Source organism: Cyprinodon variegatus, unplaced genomic scaffold (assembly GCF_000732505.1).
Source record: "Cyprinodon variegatus isolate N-32 unplaced genomic scaffold, C_variegatus-1.0 Scaffold245, whole genome shotgun sequence".
Lineage (NCBI taxonomy): Eukaryota > Metazoa > Chordata > Actinopteri > Cyprinodontiformes > Cyprinodontidae > Cyprinodon > Cyprinodon variegatus.
The window spans coordinates 439442-459800 of record NW_015150698.1 but is presented as its reverse complement, the minus strand read 5'-3'; the positions used below and the strand labels follow the sequence as shown (position 1 = coordinate 459800).

Here is a 20359-nt window from a genome sequence, read left to right as displayed (position 1 = left end):
CCGTTGTGTGCTGTGTTAATTAAGAAAATCGTTTAGCATTGAGCTCGTTAGAAAACGCAGATCATTTTTAGATGTTTCCATGATGTATAAAGAGGATGGCGAGATGCGCTCACATTCATATCAACGCGGGGTTAGAGAAAGGAGGGGGTTGGTGCGGAGCTCCAGCGGTGGCGGCTGTAGCTGCGGGGGACAGATTTCTGTACAGGTGTCCCTTTTTTTTATTCATTCTGACACATCGGAGACAAGACCTGACTTTAAGCAGCCTAAACCTGCGAAGGAGGAATCAAAGCTGATATAAAAATAATAAACGGTTCGCCTTGATATCCGACAAAAAAAGCGCAGCAGTGGAGAAGATGTAGCCGCCTGGATGAGAGACCCCCGCTGGTGAAGCGCGTCGGCGATGACTGGATGGAAACGGAGCGCAGCGCATCATCAAGCAAATGATCGCACCGCTGATCATCTCTGCGTTTTTATGCATCAGTAACAGATTAGCGGCTGCTGATATCTTCCGTCCGCTGGAGGCTGGGACGGTGGCATCTGCTGTCGCTGAATCCCGTTTTTCATTCAGCAGATGTCGGCTGCAGGAAGGAGGAGGAGGAGGAGAGGAGGAAGGGGGCCTGTTTTCGTCTGGTGAAGCCTTCAGGGATTAAACACCGATCGCAATGAGCGGAGAATCACTGTGGGTTATCTTCAGCTGCTCGTGGATGACACGCGTGGGCAGTTTTCACACCTTATGGGGATGTTGTCACTTTGGATGAAATGCGTTTAAAAGCAATGTGAGATTTGTGTTGAAACCACAGCTGTAGATGAGGTGGATTTAGGCTCTGATAAGTATGGGACTGACCTGACATTGTGTCATCACTACTGGGTGCCATCTGGAAGATGTCAAGCTCCCAGGCACCTGGTTTGGACTCCAATTTCACTAATGATCCCCTGGAGTTTGGCATCACCCACCCTGGTCAGGACCTGGTCTGGTCCTCCTTTGCTGACAGTGTGGTGAAGGTGGCGCTCATATCGTTGATCGTATGCCTCTCCTTGTTTGGGAATGTAGTCGTTCTGCTGGTTTTCCAAAGGAAGCCTCAGCTCCTTCACGTCGCCAATCGCTTTGTACTCAACCTCCTCTTGGCGGATCTGCTGCAGACTGTTTTAGTGATGCCCTTTGCCATTGCGGCTGCCTTGCCAGGTGTGTGGCCCCTGGATGCTCGGCTGTGCCAGGCTCTGGTGGTGCTTATGCACCTTTTTGCATTCACAGGGGTCAATACCATCATAGTTGTCTCGGTGGATCGCTATCTGGCCATTATTCACCCTCTATCTTATCCGACCCGCATGACTCCGCACTTAGGCACAAACCTGATCATTGCCACCTGGGTGCTGAGCTTTCTGCAGAGCACACCCCCTCTCTATGGATGGGGCACTATAGACTTCGACCAACGTTACAAGGTCTGCACGGTGTTGTGGGCCTCCAGTTTGTCCTACTCTGCTGTGGTATCCATCTTTTCCTTCTGGCTTCCAGTGCTCATAATGCTTGGATGTTACTGGATGGTGTTCAGAGCAGCCCGGAGACAGAATGCATTAGTGCATCCCATACAGACACAGTCCTACTCCCAGCCCTGCCAGCAGGAATTCCAGAGCCCCAACAGTCCGCAGCGGCTGCCCATACCCCAGCAGCCAAGTTTGCCCGAGGGCCCCTGCACAGCCCGAAGACACCCTGTTCGGGTTAAACACAGACGGTTCCACTACCACTGCAAGGCAGCTCGTGTAGTGTTTGTCATCATGGCTTCATATATCTTCAGCATGGGTCCCTACAGCATCATAAATACAATATCGATGAACAGCAGAATCGATGTGCCCCCATGGATGTCCTCCGTCGCCCTTGTGCTCTTCTTCTTACAGTGCTGCCTACATCCGTACATTTACGGCTACATGCACCGCAGTGTGAGAAAGGAGTTCCTGGCTTTGCTTTATGGAATGCTCTGCAAGCAGGGTCGTCCACGCCAGAGCTCCACTGTGGAAAGTTGCTTTGCCACGGCAGATGGACGCACCGGTGCTCACTCTCACCTTCCCAGTCTGGCTGCTAGAGTCTTTCCTCTACAGACCTGGGAAGAATGCACAACCTCTTACTCTCCCACTTGTGAGAGGAAGTCCAGGGACAGTCGTAGAGAGACCACCTCTACCAGTTTTAGCTCAGAGAGAGAGCTTCCTGTTCACGATAAGCAAACCTCATGATTTACGCCTATATGAAAAGTTTCTCTTCTGTGATTATAAATTTGGGCCCAACCTGGTTAAATTGAAAGCTATAGTTCTTAATATTGTATCAATCATTTAAATACATGCTTGGTTTGTATACCAAAGGATAATAGAGGATATTTGAAGCAATTTCACTAATTGAGAGCAGGTATCTTAATGAAAGTAGACAGCTTTCAAGGCATCTGTTCATTTTAGTCGATTAGGTAATCAAATGGGGGTGAGGTTTGACTCATACTGGATTTAAATGGTTAAAAAAATTATGTGAACACCTCTTTATAAAGGTCTTTAGCTGTTTTCACAGAAGGTGGCATCCATGATCTGTTCGGTGTGTCAGTAGTTCATCTGGAAAATAGGTCACATCCAAGTGCTTTTCTTTCTGCAATTTGGAAAAAAAAAAAAGACACATTTGGAATTACTGCTAAATACTCTCAGTAGCAGATGCAACTTTCAATTTTTATGGCTACTCAGATGTCAATAACCATGTATGTCTCTTTATTATATATATACAAACTAAAGAAGGATTTTCACCAATTAATGTTGTACAATACTAAATATGTTACTGGTAAAACAAAATTCAAGAGGTCAAAAGTGATCAAATTTGAATCTACCTATATCGAGATACATGCATAATGCAATTTTAAAAACTATACACACATTATAAGTGCAGGATATTGCAGCAATCACTACTTTGTAAAAGCATTATCAGAAGTATCCAATATTGTAATTACTGCTGCTTGAATTTCAAAATGGACCTATACATTATTCTTAATTTTGATTACTCAATCTAAACCTTGTCATAACAGAAAATATTTTTTGTTCTCTGAAAATGGACAGTAATATTTTTTTTTTAATCTTTTTTTGGTGTGGTGTTGCCAAACCTCTCTTTGTGTTTTTCTGTGCGCATGCTGGAGGGCATTGCACATTATTAACTCAGGGTATTTCTTGCAGAATAAGAAAAGAACTGTTTCCATAACAATTCAATTTTTAGTTTGTAAATACTTGTTTTCTCTGCAACTCCTCTTCGTTTTGAAATAGAAAATGATTCATTGTGCCTGAAAGTAAAAAAAGAAACACACAGGAGTTCTAATTCCCTTTATGTAACAAAAGGACCAAACATAGATTTGTCTTAGTTCTTAGTTTATTCTGACACAATCTAAAGGTTTTGCCTCTCCAGTGTGCCGTTTTTGTACTTTTTACCACCTTTCTTTGGAGATTTTAAGTATTTTCTTTCAAAGCGCAGAAAACAGGGAGAAATGTGCTAAAAATAAAACATTGTGCCAATTTCTTACGGTAAGCAGCAAGCCAGGAGTACCTATGTGACAGATTTCTTATATGACATTGAGCACATAGAAATGTAATATTCCTGTTATATTTTTAATTAAAATATAGAAAAAAAATTGCTTACAGGCTTACAGCCACAGATAGAGCCTCATTTATAGATGTGGTCAGAAATTATACACTCGTTACATAAGTACAGTATTAACGTGGAGCTTTTAAAGGTGCATTTGAACTTTTTCCAATGTGTCATGATCATCATATAGAATAGTCAGAAAAATGAACTAGGTCTATATTTTCGGATTTTTTTGGGGTGAGTTTTCTCAATGTTTTCTATCCAGTTATACCTCAATTATACACTAGCATCTATCAACTAGCCTCTGGTGCAGCTCTAGATGGACATTTGACTCGTCTGCTCTCTTTTTAAATCGGCCGATTATAATATTCAGATTATGAATACAATTGTGGTCAAGTATAGCCTGATTTATCCATTATATGACTAGTTTTGATGTGTTTTGGGGATTTTTGGACCTCATTGTGTTAAGATTTTTATTATCCAGCTGTTTATTTTGACGAAGTGGAACAATCCAGCAATAGCCCTCATGCGTTATCTTTTTTTTTTTTTTACACTGATACCATTTAGAGCAAAGTAGGTCCATATCATTAACCACCATAAAACATCATGTTTCATATGTGGTTAAATACATTCTGAGTTCAATCAGATCTCTTCAATACATTCTCGTTAATCCAGCTAAATATTAAAATCTTTGTCCCACTAAAACATAGATATTTTGTTCCAGCTCCTAGCTTATTTTCCATGATGTCATTTAAAAGGTGGCACCTCTAAATAACTTGAACTTAGTTTCAGTGTTTTGAAAGGAAAACCTTGGAATTGTGTGTTGCGGCAAAGTCAATGACAATGCAAGCTGACATCTGCTGTTGCTAGATGCTCAGCCAGAAAGAGTGAATTCTGCAAAGTGACTGAATTGATGTAATCAGCTGGGTTTCCTTAGACAGAAAATATTTGACCAATCTACCTGTATGATTTAATAGAATCATACAGGTAGAATCACATTTAAAGGTTTCATCTTTGTGGCATCAAAAAAAAAAAAGAAAGAAAAACTCTGTTTTCTCCAAGTCTTTGTTAGAAATCTGTAAATACCTAGGAGGCCTGTAAAAAGATTTAAACATATTTGACAATCAAACTTGTCAGAATCTCTCAATAGAACAGTTGGCATTACAGTAAAGAAGTGAAAATGTTTTAGCCTTTAGAAAGCCACCTGGTACTTTGTGTACTTGTATTAATTTGGTTGGTTTAATAAAATGTCATGTATAAAAAAAATGTGTCATTTCACTTAATGCAAACAATGTTTGTTGAAGTAAAATCCGGCATCATTTTCCTCAGTTCATGTCCCTTTTAATTCTAGTTTTGAAAATGACAGTAATTGTATCATCAATTATCAGTATATTATAGCAAATGAAGCCAATGCGTCGATAATTGGATAACTTGTCACCTAATTTGCTTTATATCTAGTTAAAAATAGAAAAATCATGGTAGCAATACTTATGTCAGGTGCAGTTTAGACACTAGTTGAAAAAAAATGGCAATGGGAGATATTTATAGTAGCTCAAAGACAACACCACTGTTTCCCCTTTGATTTGATTACATTTATTTGTAAAGTTTTCACCTCTGATGAACACTTCCCTCTGCCTGAAGCATACAGCAATGGTGTTTAATGCAAGTAAGTGTAACAAACCACTTTAGATCATTAAGCGATGAATCTCTAGGAAGCATACAAGTATCCTCATGGTCTGCATTGCAATCACGTTTGAGTCTTTTCTGCTGCCGTACACATGGACAGATCCTTAATATGTTACAGGCTTTAGCCACTGACAGGCTTCACCCTTCTACCCTACAAAATCTTAAATTAAGAACAAAATTTGTGAAACCAGCGTCAGTGTTTTACATGTTTAGACTACATTACAATTTGATGTTCAATGAATTTTAACCCAATTCACACCTAGAAAAAGAAAAGGAAATGCAGAAAACGGTGGTGACCGCTTTTAAGAAGTATTCTCACTCTCCCTCTTTATATAACATATGTACACATTCTGTTTTCCAAATCATTACAGAACAGGCATTGAAAAAAAGCAACAAAACAAAAAAAAGAGAGCATTTATCCATGAAAGAATAGAAAAACCAACTAAAATATCTGACTTCCTTTAGAAAATTAAAGTAAAACAAATGGCTCACTGGAACTCTTGTTGATTTTCAAGGCGCCATTCAGAGTACTACAAGTTGACAGTGAAACAATATTATATATATATATATTTATAAAAAAAAAAAAAGCAAAAGAGGTTTAAAGCACAAAAAGGACTCTGTAAGTATTATCTTTTTTTTTTTATGTGTGACGGTTTCAGTTCAGGTCCGTTTAGACAACTTTATTACACAGGCATCACTGAGGAGCCCAGCTCTGTGGCAGCTAGGTATCAGTCCTTGCTCAGTCCTCTAGTCCACTTTCACCACACTGTAGATCTTATTTACAAACCAGAAGCAAGCGAAGAAGCCAATTGTTCCTAAAGGTAGAAGGAAAAAAAAGGCACATTTTAATCTAATCGTGTAAATCAGAGCATTAAACAGGGCAAGATTACAAAAACTGACAACCCCTGGTAAAGATAGTTTCACATTTAAAACGTAGAAAAATAAAAAATAAAATAAAAAAAAAACAATTCATTACATTTAAATTTATTTATGATTAAAAACAAATGAACAAAACACTTGTTTCCATCAAAATACCCAACACATTTATTGGTTTCCTTAAAACCCATCAATAAAGTCAAGTCATCCTTAAAAGTTATCAGAGCTTTTGGAGAATTTGACCCATAACTTAGTATTTCCTAAAATGGTTATGGACCAACATAAAAGAGGCCATATAAGAAAGGCAGACTGGCATTCATCTTTCTAAGTAGGTTCGCAATGATAGAAAGGTGCAGCAGAGGAGTATCAAATCTATAAGACAACCATTTGTTTTTAGGTTTTGGTATTCCTCTTAAGAGCCCAACCATTATTTTAATACCGGTACTAGCAAATTTAAAACAACCCACTGTGCCTTAAGGTATTGCAAACTACTTGAAGGCAACAGATTTACATATTTACTGGCTGAAAAATGTGTAAAACATCTTTATTTAATAGTTTGTTTTATACAATATAATTGCTTTTTTCCAGTTTTAGCTGTAGAAATGAACGAACAAATTACTTTTGAACTTCTACATAGTAGTTTATTTACCCCCTCTTTATGAAAACATAAAAAGAAAGAATAAAAAAAAGAAGAAGAGTTGAAATAAAAATCTTGGATCCCTTCCTCTTGGTATAAAGTCTAATCTGAAAGCGGGCCACACATAGACGCAGACGAAATAAGTTAAGTTCAAAGTTGGGATAAGATGACAAAAGCAGACAACGAAATGAAAAGAGGAAATGACATGGATTAGGATTATTTAAATCAAAACTAGAAGCAAGGAGGGAAACTAATCATCTTATTTTCTTGAACTGTCAAACTACTTTGCAGCGATAATCTTTTGACATCTTATCCACATTCTACTTATAGCTCTGACCGTAGATAGTGAGCAGTCATGATGAGCATTGCTACAGACTAATTTTTATCTTTCCTAATGATGGTATAAAACCAGGACATGTGTCCCCATCAACGTCCTTGTGAGGCAGATGATCTTGTGCAACATACAGACTATTATTTGAGACTTAATATGATCCTCTTTCGGCTGACAACTTAAATCTTTTTTGAGAGGGCAAGAATACTCAGCTGCACCACATCACTGTGCAACTTTGGAAATGAACCAATGTGGCTCAGAAGAAACAGTTCTACTGGAAAATAAAAACACAGTCTCCCTAAAGTTTTTCAGCAGAAAAAGCAGGAGATGCTCTAAAACTTTCAGGCTTCAGAATGGATAAAACACACTGGACAACTGGCAGGTGACATTCATCCTATCACCAACTAGCCCTTTTTATCTTAAAATGGTAGGAGAATGCAGGAACGGCTTATCAGACAGAAAGCCAGTTTTAGCCCTTAAGAATGGATTAAGTCAGTTGTGTACATTTTCCTCCAGCTTTATTTTTTATCCCCTTTCACTCAACTTTACATTTCTATCTATGAATAAAGCACTTGGATACAACCAGCTTATTTTAAATGTTTTTTTAGTACACACTCCCTATAGAATGTGTTAATTAATCTGTGCTGGACCGCTATAAGCATTCTTCCTCACAACTGAGCAGGCAATAAAATAAGTAACCTTCATATTGGATATCTATTAGATGTAGGCCGTTATCCTTAAAGTAAACAGAAATAATCACATAAAAAAACATCAGAGTGAAACTAATCTTTGACAGTTTTATCATATGACTACATTGCTAAAATTTGTTGGGATTTTTTACTATATTACTAGAGCTACATCTGTGCAAGCACAAAGGACAACTAAAATAAAAGCAAACAAATGATGCAACATCCTAAAAGCCACTGGGCAGGATCCTGAATGCTCCACCTACTGTCAAGTTGGCAATACCTATAAAAACACATCCCATCCTTTATTAAACCTAAAACATTGAGGCAATTAAGTTATGTCTTTAACATACCTGAATGAGGTGAAAATAAAAACCACCTTTGAATAAAACTTACCTGTGAAGAGGAAGAAGATGAGAACCATAATCATAGTGTAACCAAAGTACAGGATGGTGCTGGCCGCGCCAATTATTTGCAGCTTTGAGAAGAAGTAGTGCACAGCATAGATGAAGAGATAGACTGCTGTGAAACCGCTGGTCAGGAATGAACGCCACCACCAATGATAGTCCTAGACAAGCGAGACAAAAGATTAATGTAAAAGTTAGGTTCCGTTTATAGGGATAATACAATCAAGTCTAAAACATTGAGGTACCTCAGCACACAGGTGGAAGTAACACAGCAGAATTGTGGCCTCCGAGCAGGTAATCAGGAGAATAATGAAAACCAGGAACAGGAACCCAAACATGTAGTACATCTGATGAGACCTAAAACACATAAGAACGGGAAGCAAAGAAGGACAAACATCTTAATGCCTCAGAATTATTACGAATTTGGGGCAATTAAAAGTTAATAATTTCTCAGAAATAGCAATATCTCATATTTTTACCAAATGCTGTTGAGGATGAAGAACAGTTGGATGAAGATGCAACCAAAGGGAAGGATCCCGCCCATCACAATACCAGGGATAGGTTTAGTGAAGAAGGACTGCTCAGGAATTTGCCTGGGGATTTGATTTGTCCTCACTGGTTGTTCTATCGCCTGCACAAAGCAGAAAAAAAGATGATTGCTTACAACATACCACAAAGTAAGATATTTGTCAATATTTTTGTCCAATAAGAATATCTGACTAACAGGTTTCTTGAATCCAAAGTAGGCACCGACAAAAGTGAGGGGTACAGAAATTCCAAACCACATGGCCAAAATGGCCACCAGAGTACCAAATGGGATTGCAGCAGAGGAACCCTCCACCCACAGGATCAGGTTCATCAGGAAAAAGTCCGCAAATACAATCCTAAATAAATAAGAGAAAAACGGTCACACAGTATAAAGATAAACCATATCCTGCATTAGATTAGTGAATGTGACTACAGACCTGTTGAGAGAAAAACCGCACAAGCATTGGTTTAGCATTATCAAACTATTCAACATACCCTGGGCATAGGAGTGCTGTCAGCAAGACGTTTGTCTTCCACTTTTCACCTCCAAAAGCTGAAAATGAGAAAGTCAAGAATTAATCATTGTGAGAGTACAAACAACATGTACATCTAAGCAAATCATTTTTTCTTAAAATAGGAGCATTTTTTCTCAAATTAAGCAGGTAAGTTAGACACTTTGCCAATGGAATAAAGCAATTTATATTTAAAATAAGAAAAAACAAATGCAATCTCTTATTTCAAAAGCATATTTAATTGACATATTTTAAGGGTAAAAATACTCTTTCCATTGGCAGATAATCATATTTACCTACTCAAACAGGTTAAATACACTTACTTTAAGACATTTTTACTCATTCCCTCACTCAACAGTCATTTTATCATAATTTGTTGTTAAAACTTTCATTAAAAGTTGTGTGAGTGCTGATAAGTAGTGAGAGCTGACAAGTAGTAAAAATCAGTGAATTCACAGAATCAATGTGGTGTCACTAAAATGTAAGGCTTTGTTTTTGTTTCATCTACAATAAGTCAAGCATTTTATTTCAAAGCAAAATAATAAATAAAATCAGAAATTCAACAGCATTCTCTAAAATAAGTGGTTGACAAATTTCTTATACATTAAATAATCCAACTATAAAAAGTTTGAAAAGCTAAATCTGCTAGAGTAGAATTTCCATACAAATTAGACATTTACTTTTGTAAAGACGTGCAGACACATAGCCAGCAGGTGTGCCCAGCAGTACCCAGAGCACCACAGCGCATGTCATCAGAGCCCCTCTGTTGGCAGGAGACAGGAATCCAAGACAGGCCAGGACTACAGAGGACACAATTGATAAATTAAAACATCAGAGCATTGTTCATAACATATGTACAGCTGAGTGTGGAAGATGCACCAGATTACAACAACTTCTCTCCTTCCAACTACGATGTTACCGTATAATTCAGATGTTAGATAAAGTTCAGAAGATAAGAAAAGAACTGATATGTTTCATTAGGAATATCTGCTGCCATACTTGTGACACTAGCCTCCAAAAAATAAATTCTACAGCTCAGAATCAGATGATGCTCATGAGAGGGAATTTTCTTTTGTGCATTGTAAAGGAATAAGGCAGACCGATATGTGTTTCATCGCTTTAAGCATTTAACACCCTTTACAGGCCACATTATACCACCAAATTTGTTAAGCAGATGTTAAATTATGTAAGTCTTCTAAATGTAGGCATCAAGTATGCAAACAAGCACTAGACAAAGCCTTTTAAATCGATCCTCGGTAAACGAGGAATAGGCATCAACCTACACAGGAAGGTGTCATTTGGAACAATGACATTCTGTGTGTTCAAAAGAAGTGAAGAAGTTCTTACAGAGTGTGATGAAGGTCATGATGAAGATCTGGGTGCCTTGTCCAAGGAACACAGAGAGCAACATCCCTTTCCTGGGAGGACGGAAGACATCCCCATGCACTTGCTTCCATCCGGACTCCTCCTGTGCATCCTCCTGGAGGGCAAAGATTGATAGAAGAGTTAAGGGAGGGAATAAAGTACCAAAAAAAAAAAAAAAACATGAGTTAAAAGTCGCACCAACCACCAGACAGTTATTCCTGCTAGCCACAAACGAGTGAGTGAAGACTTAGTTTAAGAAGGTGTAAAATTTGGTGTGAACAAACCACTACATTTTAACAAGTTAGACCTCTTTTTTTATGAAAACTGTTACATTTCCTGGATATTTTAACTCCTACTTTAAAGATCCACACCACATTTTACATTCCATGTGTTTTTTGTTTGGTAGAATTACACACACCCAAGCACCTGATTTAGTTACCAAAAACAAAAAAGAGAGATCTTTGAAATAGTTTTTATTAAGCTTACATAAGGAAGAGAAGATTTGTCCTTGGATGGTGTAAGCCTTATCAAGTCTCCCTGTGAAATGTAACAAAGTATTTATAATTCTAGATACAATGTGCTCGTGCTGGGTGGTATTTTACAATATAAGGTTTAGGACATATGCCACAAAAAAAATCCTGTTTCAAATACATCATTTTTCTACTACTGATCAAAATCTATACATCAGTTTAATTTGTTTAAAAAAAAAAAATCATACATTTTTAACACATCTGTATTTTATACAGAAGTACAGGATCTTTCATCTTAGCTATGTAAACATAGGATCACAAACTGACTTGTAAGATGACCCTCTTTGTTTCAAGCGACATTATCAGGATCCCAAGCAGCAATAACAAGCATATTATTTGTCATAATTTACTACAAGAAAGCGGTTTACGCTGCTTGCTCAAGATTACTTCTTCTATACTGTTTTCAGATTACTAAGAGGAAGTAGATGGGCTTGTCTGATAAAAATTATAATGCAACATAACGAAAACTACCTGGGAGTGAGGCTCTCTGCCAGTAACCAAGACGTTTAGTAGTAACACCATGAATATCAAGTAGGGATGCACCAAAATGAAATTTTTTGGCGAAAACAGAACAAAAATTAGGAAACCAAGGCTAAAAACCCAAACACTAAAAGAAATTGGGTCAAATGAACCACAGCTATTGGCTATGATGTCTACTAATTCTAACTAAAATCCTGTCATTTCAATAAATCAATTACAAAAGTAATAATATAAATACCACTGACATTGATTTGCTATGCCCTTCACCTTGGCAGAACCACTGGGAAACTTTCTGGCCTTTTCAAACCCGCCTGCCACAGCCTGAGTGGGCGTGTTCAGTGTTTCCTTTTCCGTGTCACATTCTTCTCATATTCAGAATGCTGATTGGGAAATTTGGATTTCAACTGCCTCATTTTTTTTGCCAATGACCTGATAATGCAGTGAGACCACTGTGCAGCGTTTAAACTCCCACCTGCTCACTGAAAACCAGTCTGCCGTGCGCTCAACTCTGCTCTCTTTATTCAGTCTTTTTCATTGCGCGTTGGCAACATTTATGCAAGCTGGCTGGGCTATTTGCTTGCATCACCACCAAGTTTCTGCCATGTCGTTTCCGTGTTAAATGTCTATCTGCCAAAAACCGAAAATGCACTTTTCGGCAGAAAATTTCTGTCGGCCGAATTTTCGTGGCATCCCTAACATCAACAATTAGATGTAACATCAGAAGTTTGTTTTGTTGTGAAATGCATAAAGACCTGGTTTATCTAATTACATTTTAGGCAAGCTGGGGAAATAATCTGTGTGGACTTAGTTTATAGAAAGATCTGCACTAGAAATTTACTTGCTACCCTACAACAGACTGAACTGAATCATTGACCTACTGCAAAGACATAAACATTTATTCCAACAATAGTGATGCGGTTAAAGGAGGCATTCTTTGTCCAAAATTAAAAAACAGCACAATTTGCATGCTGATCATGATAGGTTGGTTTCCTCTTCAATAATTGTAGCTTATTAGGACATATGAGCTAATGCTGCTTCAGAGGTTTATGATCATATAATAAACCCATTAAACCCTTTATTCTGTTTGAGCAAAGGATGTTGGTGAAAATCCACAGAAAGTCTGGCTTGAGGTGTGTGTGTGTATGCATGCATGCATGCATGTAAGCAACAATGGATGCTTTTTCCCCCCTTCAAATGTCGTTTAAATGCCCATAATTATTGATTGAGATATATCTAAGCAATAACTTCAATTACTTTAAATATTACGCACAATGTGCAAACATGATGTCTTATGTTTTTGGAGTAGCCTTACGTTTTTGTATACACATCATAAAAAGTAAAGTCAAACCACGCCTTTACCTGATCCACTTGATTGTATCGGGCAATATCCTTGTGCAGGGTTCTCAGCATTATCATGGCAACCATTCCAGACAGGAAAAGCACAATGACCAAGGAATTCATGATACTGTAAAACAAACATGACACTCCTGAATGTAGAAAGCAAGTACAATGAGCCTGTGAATATCAGCAGAAATGTCTTCACACCTGAACCACTGGATGTTTGTGTGAGGCATGGAGACCAGGATGTAGTCCCATCGAGAAGCCCATTTGATTTGATTATTTTCCTGTAAAAAAAAATAAAATAAATTTTTTACTGTAATTTTCAGAAAATAGGCAACATATCAGTAACAAGCAGTCCTACATACAAAGGCTTACCTCAAATGTTACAGAGTAGGTGTAAACTATTGATACGTCTTCTTTAAACTCTACTGGGACTTCCATCGGGTTCCCTGATTCACAGTTTAGGTTTTTTTCATCAGCTTGTTTAAAGCTATTTACAAAAAAACAACAACAACAACAACAACGTAAGATTACATTCACATGTATTGGTTAAGAATAGTTATTGACATTTATATTCACATGCTCTCAGCAGTTACCTCTTGGGTTCAAGGGTGGCACCAACCAGGCGAGCTCCTTCCCAGCCTCCTTCTTTGTCTCCACTATGGTAAGTGATCTTTATTTCCACATGGTTGAAGACATAATATGTGTTTTTCTTGTTGAATTCAGACTGAAAAAAAAGAAAAGAAAAGAAAAAATAATTTATCAACACACAGTAGAGCTTAAACTTAATTTGGAAGTACTAAACTCATGCATGTCTATGTCTGAAAGGTTAGAGTGACTGGATTTATTTCCTTTTTCCATTATATTAAAGCAACACAGTGCCTCTTATAGCCACTAGGGGTGTTAGACCTGTAACTTCTTGGTTTGGCACCTCTAAAGGCCACAGCAAAAATTTTTCAATTCAATTCAATTCAGTTTATTTATATAGCGCCAATTCACAACACATCATCTCAAGGCACTTTACAGTTCACCAGATCATACAGTCAAATTGAAGCTTTCTATCTAAGGAAAACTGGTTGATTGCATCGACTCATTGACTGAAATACAGTCCCTCACACTAAGCATGCTTGTAGCGACAGTGGAGAGGATAAACTCCCTTTTAACAGGAAGAAACCTCCAGCAGAACCAGGCTCAGTGTGAGCGGCCATATGCCGAGGTCGACTGGGGTTCCAGGAGACAGAAGCAGACATACAAAAGCCAGCTGTAAAAGGCGGCCCCATCCAGGAAACACACAGCCAGGCAGACGAGCTCCGAGCCGACTCCCATGTCACAGGATGAAGAGAGCAAATCCAGCCAGTCACGGACAGAGAAACAGGACTACACTGGAAAACAGGCTGAGCTCCAGCATCTATAAACAAGGGTGTTGATGGAAGCAGCACAGCTGAAAATGCAGTGGCAAATTAAACCATCGCCCTCTGTTTGGAATCTGATATCAGACTACTTTGGACCAGCATAATTATAATTATGGAGTTAATCGTAAAATGAGGCCACATTCGCTGCTCTAGATTAAATCCTGCATCAGAGAACCATAAATATGTCTGACTTGGTAAGTGTCATATATCTGTTTTGTAACTAAGCAAACAACCCTTTGCTTAGTTAGATTTTATTAGCCCCATTTAAACTACCCTCTGAAAACTGATCCATGCCAAGCTTGGATCAGTTAACTATGCCAAACTTGGTTCCTTACGACCATTTACACACTACTCTAGCAGGGTTCCTCATCTCCTAGTGGCAATCTACGGTACTACTGTTCTCTAGAGGTAAACAAATCAATTTTCGCAAATCAACATGGTGGCAGCCATAACACTCAGGAAGTTTGTGGAGAGTCAGGCGAAGAATGCAGCCTTTGGTGAATTTACTTGACTGATTTGGCTTCTGGGAGGTGGATAGGACAGACGATAGTCTAATCAGGGCTTACAGACGCAGGAAAGAACAACTGACATTGGAGCTCATAACACTGCTAAGCAGAATCATCACTGGAAATCGTGTGGCGAGGTAGGGAAGCTGGTATTTTTATTAATGTCAGAAATTTCATGATTACAGAGGCTGACTGTAAGGAGATGACATGGTCTGCTCATGCACTCTTTGTTATCTGAGAGCCGAGCCAGAACTGAACCGCGCCGAGCCTTACTGATGAACTAGTACCATGTTAGCGCGATTCGGTGCGGTCCGGTTCAGTTAATTTTGCCATTTACACTCAAAGGTTATCTCGGTTACCGTGCTCGGACTGATCTCGGCACGGTTTCAAAAGGGTAGTGTAAATGGGGCTAGTCAGTGATGGATCCGTCACATAGGTGAATTCTAGAGAGGGGCAGCCTACATGAAGCGTTGATAATAACCAAGTGCTGTATACTGACTTCATAAGTCATTTATTAGATCTCATAACAAATACTTGGGTCAAAATGATGCAGTGTTGCTTTAATGCATTTGCTTTTCAGAATCCAAAATACGTTAAAAGTCAACTGAAAGCAAAGGCAAAATTAGGAACCTTATTACTAAAGCAAGGTGCTAAATTTTTCTGACATCTTGAAGGCTGTTAGAGAACCTTTGTTGAACTAGTGTCAAATCTACTTCAGCTGCAAACTATCATCTTCACTGGAAATACATCTTTGCAAAATACTACATTTAATCAAAAATGTTTTGATCATAAAAGCACAAAAAGTGTAAAAAAAAAAAAAACAAACAAACAAAAAAACTTACATTAATTACACAGGCATCTTTTGCTCTACCATCTGCTGTGACGAGACAGCCAATGGGGAAGCCAGGGTTGCAGTATTTTTGCCCATCTTCAACATCATAGCACCATGTTACCGGCATGTTGTCAATTATCCTGAAAATACATTTCAAAAAACAAGTTCCTAAGATCATTTAATGTTGTTTTTCTTTAATTAGCAAAACAATAATATTTTCTTTAGAGTAAGGATGCTACAAAAGAGTGCATCTTTAACCCACCAGTGATGCTGATAGTTCAGCTGCATTCCCATCTTGAGAAATTCCAACTTTGCTGCATCATCTTTGTTGCCTGCCTTGTAACTCTTTGTACACACCTTGTTGCATTTGAGATCTTCTTTAAAGCCAAACTGTTAAATAGAAAATTAAAAAAAGAAGATACAATAGATGTCTCAGAACGTTATATAAACAAACATGTAGCTAATGCACCAACTAGCCTTCCTTCAATCGGACCTCATAATTCCGATTTTGCTTCCCTTCTAAACATTAAGGAAAGATTTTCTGCAGTTTCTCAATGCCGTTGAATTATTTTGTTGTTGTTTTTTTTAAATGCAGTTGTAAATCTTGGATAAACTTATTCTGATTATCATCAATAGAAAAACAAATTGAATATTGATTTTAAGATTTTTTTTATTATTTACAGAGGAAAACGTGTTTTCTTGGAGGAATTATGCAGGATCAAGGGAAAATTGGATGCGTTTTCAGTACATACAGTAAATTTGATGAAGTACTTTATTTTGTTTAGCACTAAAATTAAATTGAAATTAAAATCTTGGATTGTTACGGTCACTGACCTCTAGGGACTCTCTTCTTGAGAGAGCTCTCTCTTTGTGTTTCAGGTCTACCTGGCTGTTACAGGTGCAATGTGTTGAAGCTCATCAGCCACCCCATAAATAGCTTCAAACTGGAGATGTCAGGCCCCTTTCTCTTATTCCCTGGGCCTTGATCTGTACTGATCTTGTCTGAGAGCTGAGTGTTAATGTGTGATTCATGTTGAATAATTGGCTAACTAAAGCATTTTTCTGTTCACAGTGGAAGCTGCAGTTTTTGTTTAACTGTTTTCTCCTTGTTTCGTGGTTACCCAGGGTGTTCAGGTATTGCACTTTGTTTTCAGTTCTCCGTTAGAAAGTGGTTTATTTCATAACTATATAAGGGGGTGTTTAGTTTGTTGTTTTAGCCTTGGAAGACCCATCCATCCATATTCTTACACGCTTAAGCCCAAGCGGGGTCGCGAGGGGTGCTGGTGCCTATGTCCAGCTGTCTACGAGCGAGAGGCAGGGTACACTCTGGACAGGTCGCCAACATGGAGACAAACAACCATTCACACACTCACACCTTAGGAGAATCTAGAGAAACCAATTAACCTAACAGTCATGTTTTTGGACTGTGGGAGGAACCCGGAGAGATCCCACGCATGCTCAGGGAGAACATGCAAACTCCATGCAGGAAGACCCCGGGCAGGGAATAGAACCCGGAACCTTCTTGCTGCGCCACTAAGCAGCTGTTGGGAGACCCTGAGGCTTAAAGCTTCCCTGTTTTGCTGTCTGCTGTGTTTGTGAACTCCTGCAAAATTGTGAAATAAATTATATTTTTCTACTGACATCATCTTTTAGGTTCCTGGCTTTTTTGTTACACCCGGTGCCAGAATTTACCCCTAGTGGTCTGGGGGCTACAAAAGAAAAATTCATTAATTTGTGTGCGGCTTAATATAAGCCGTTTGGGTTCATTTCATCAACCTTTTACATTGCGTTACTTCATTATCAAGCTATCTTTTGTTTTAATAATTTGAAATAAGTAAATACACTTAGTAAATACATCAAAGAATGCATATTACGAATGAATAACCAAAATCATATTTACCACCTTTCACTCCTCACCTTGTAAGGGGAAGATTCAATTCTCTCACCAAACAGCACCTGTCCCAGGTTCTCAGATGGTCTCTTCTCATGGTCATCCTTGCAGAAGTCGAACCTTTAGCAAATATTCAGATCAATGGTTCACAGTGAAATACTGACCAGGATACCGATCAATACGATTCTGATCGAAAATATAAACGGTGCGACTTACACGTCATACTCATAAGGCAGAACAGACTCCACCGAGTCCAAACGATTGACGAACAACTCGATTTGCGTCTGCAATAAAAAAAAAAGTTTATCTTTTAAAGCACATCAAAAAAAGCGAGAGTTAAGTTGACACATTGCACGCAATAATTCCGACACCGAGATAATAGCTCAATTGTTATTTAAACTTTCCTTCCCATCAGCTTTCAATTTTGTTACAGTTTTGTTACGTTGGCTAACAGCCGTTGCTTTATGCAGTAGCATGTGTTTAACTTTAAAGACAATTCAAGAAAAAATAAATAAATCCAGGGAGAGTATTTGTGTATAATTTACTTGCAATGGTGAAGGAGGAAAGCACAAAGTGACGACACATCATGATGTGATAATATTCTGCTCCAGCAATTAGCCGGGGCCTAGAGGACAAGTGGCTAGCTACTGCTATTACTGCCAGCTAAATTAAAACGTCCCAAAAACATTCATGCAGAACATCAATAGATTAAATAAAACGTGATTTCAAAAAGAATTGATACCCCAGTTTGAAAATCCCCATACCTGGCAATCTTTGAGATTGTTTTCGTCTTTTGGACAAAAACTCACTGGAGCTAAACCCGGAAGATAAAACGCCAAGCATGAACTGGAATATACAGCTAGCAAATAGACCAATCCAACTAGCTGTCGCGTCTTCATGTTAAGGCCGGTTCAGCTCCCCAGCACTGCTATGTCCTGTAATTTAAAAAGTAGTGTATGTCCTCGTTTAAAAGGGCCTACTGTTCGCCAGGTATATAGAGTTAACTAAAAGCTGCCTCTCTCTTGTTCGGGATGGAGAGACCGATCCAGTCTGACAACGTCCCCCTCTGTCAAGCTATGCGGATGTCATGGGGTTTTCCCTTCAAAATAAAGGTAAGCAAGAATTTGTCTGTTCTAAATACTAGATTTGTTTGTTTTCAGCTCCACTAAAACTACGAATCAAGCCATTTCTATGACGATAATTAACAAATATACATAACTCAATTATTTTAAATGTATATTATGCTACAAGTATAAAGGTATATTTTACATATGATTTATTTTGACAGGTCAAGTATTTTGACACCGTGGAACTTTACGTTGCTTATTAGCTACTATCAGCACCCTTGTTTTCCTTTAACATAGGCCTACGTGCTCTCTAGATGAATAAAAATATAAAATGCAATACTTGACATTAGTGTTAAAGAAATGGATCTGAAAAGTGCAGGAAAAAGTGAAAACAAGAATTAAAATGAGAAATGTACTGATCATGAACATGCAAATGATGACGACTAGAAAAACCGGAATGTTTCGTTTTTCTTGTTGCAGAAGTATGGAGAGGGCATAACTTAGCGTGGCATGTGTTAAATGTTTTACAATTTGTCTAAATGGTCAACCCATCATCACCTTCAGTAACAATATTTACTCTTTACTGCAGATGAGCTTCATCTCCAAATGTCGAGATAGGCTCATTAGATATAAAGTAATCTTATATTAAATAAAAAAAAAAGAAATACTAATTTTAACACAAACATTAACATTTTACTCGAGTAAGATAAGCAGTATTTTGTAAAGACACTACTTACCTAAAAGTAAAAAGTATGGTGCAGTAAATCTGCTCCTAAAAGTATATATTTTAACACAAGTAAATGTAACTAACTATATATAACTAGTTACTACCGTTCTGTGGTAATGAGATACATTTATTTTCATTTAGATCATCTAACAACCATGTGTATGTGTGTATATGAACTCTTCCTCACCCATCGTGTGTGGGCTTCCTCCACTTTTTCCTGCAAGCTCAGGTCTATACTATGGGGAGCTTGAGGGTTCAGCACATTTTGCTGTTCCTAAAACTTTCTGGACCGAGATGTCTGATGTATTTCCAGGGATCTGCTGTAACCACTCCTCCAGTTTGGGGGTCGCTGCCTCGAGGGCCCCAATGACCACGGGTACCACTGATGCCTTGACCTTCCAGTTTTCCTCCAGCTCTTCTCTGAGCCCCTATCGTTTTTCATGTTGTGTTCCTGATGTTACAGTAACTTGGTATTGCTATGTCAATCACAATATTTCCTCAGCTTTTTGTCCACCACACCAATGTCCAATTTAATTTCCCATTACCATTCAGTCCATCTGTATCTGGAAGTCCCACAGGATATAAAAGTCATCCAACTCAAAGTCCTCGTCATTTTTTATAGCTTTGGCAATTTTATAGATTCGACATCAATATCAGACATCATTTAAAAAATATATCGTATAGTATTAAGAACTGTTTAAGTCTTTTCTGCCAAATAAATAGATAGTCCTTACCAACTGTCATAACGGGAAAAAGAAAACAGAAATGCTGTCATAGCATTATTTAAATTACCTGGTGGCGTTTTCTTGACATGTTCTTATTTCTATCTTTAAATTAACACCACAGATTGTAGATCATCTAAAATAATTAAAAGGATCTTACTGTATATCCAGTTTGCCTCCATAACTGGTGGCAAGATGGATTCATTTCAAAAACTGAACATATAT

At 38.2% G+C, this 20359-nt stretch overlaps 2 protein-coding genes across 3 annotated transcripts; one reads left to right on the top strand and one right to left on the bottom strand.

Moving 5' to 3' along the window:
- The first annotated feature begins 156 nt into the window (after window positions 1–156).
- gpr101 (G protein-coupled receptor 101) lies at window positions 157–2895 on the top strand. Its single transcript, XM_015381946.1, has one exon. The coding sequence runs from the start codon at window positions 883–885 to the stop codon at window positions 2224–2226; it is 1344 nt and encodes a 447-aa protein (XP_015237432.1). The 5' UTR covers window positions 157–882; the 3' UTR covers window positions 2227–2895.
- Window positions 2896–5159: 2264 nt separating this feature from the next.
- On the bottom strand, window positions 5160–18700 carry tm9sf2 (transmembrane 9 superfamily member 2). Of its 2 annotated transcripts, XM_015381972.1 has the most exons (18): window positions 18383–18700; window positions 17835–17902; window positions 17645–17738; window positions 15990–16117; window positions 15738–15867; window positions 13574–13704; window positions 13353–13467; window positions 13182–13261; window positions 12996–13101; window positions 11113–11163; window positions 10609–10741; window positions 9942–10061; window positions 9245–9302; window positions 8946–9105; window positions 8701–8852; window positions 8467–8578; window positions 8211–8382; window positions 5160–6099 (listed from the first exon to the last, which is right to left on the bottom strand). In XM_015381972.1, exons 1-18 carry the CDS (start codon window positions 18515–18517, stop codon window positions 6032–6034), a joined length of 2013 nt encoding a protein of 670 aa, XP_015237458.1. In that variant the 5' UTR covers window positions 18518–18700; the 3' UTR covers window positions 5160–6031. The 2 variants fall into 2 exon arrangements, with proteins under 2 accessions (XP_015237458.1, XP_015237459.1); XM_015381973.1 differs by lacking the exon at window positions 11113–11163 and having other exon boundaries at window positions 5161–6099.
- Window positions 18701–20359: the final 1659 nt, after the last annotated feature.

Excerpts from the sequence above, each read along its gene's own strand:
- gpr101 (XM_015381946.1), top strand. The coding sequence starts at position 883 with ATGTCAAGCTCCCAGGCACCTGGTTTGGACTCCAATTTCACTAATGAT.
- tm9sf2 (XM_015381972.1), bottom strand. The coding sequence starts at position 18,517 with ATGAAGACGCGACAGCTAGTTGGATTGGTCTATTTGCTAGCTGTATAT. Across the intron at positions 13,468-13,573 it reads GCCACCCTTGAACCCAAGAG|CTTTAAACAAGCTGATGAAA; the intron begins GTAACTGCTGAG and ends TTTTGTAAATAG. Across the intron at positions 11,164-12,995 it reads GATACAATCAAGTGGATCAG|GGAGACTTGATAAGGCTTAC; the intron begins GTAAAGGCGTGG and ends TACATTTCACAG.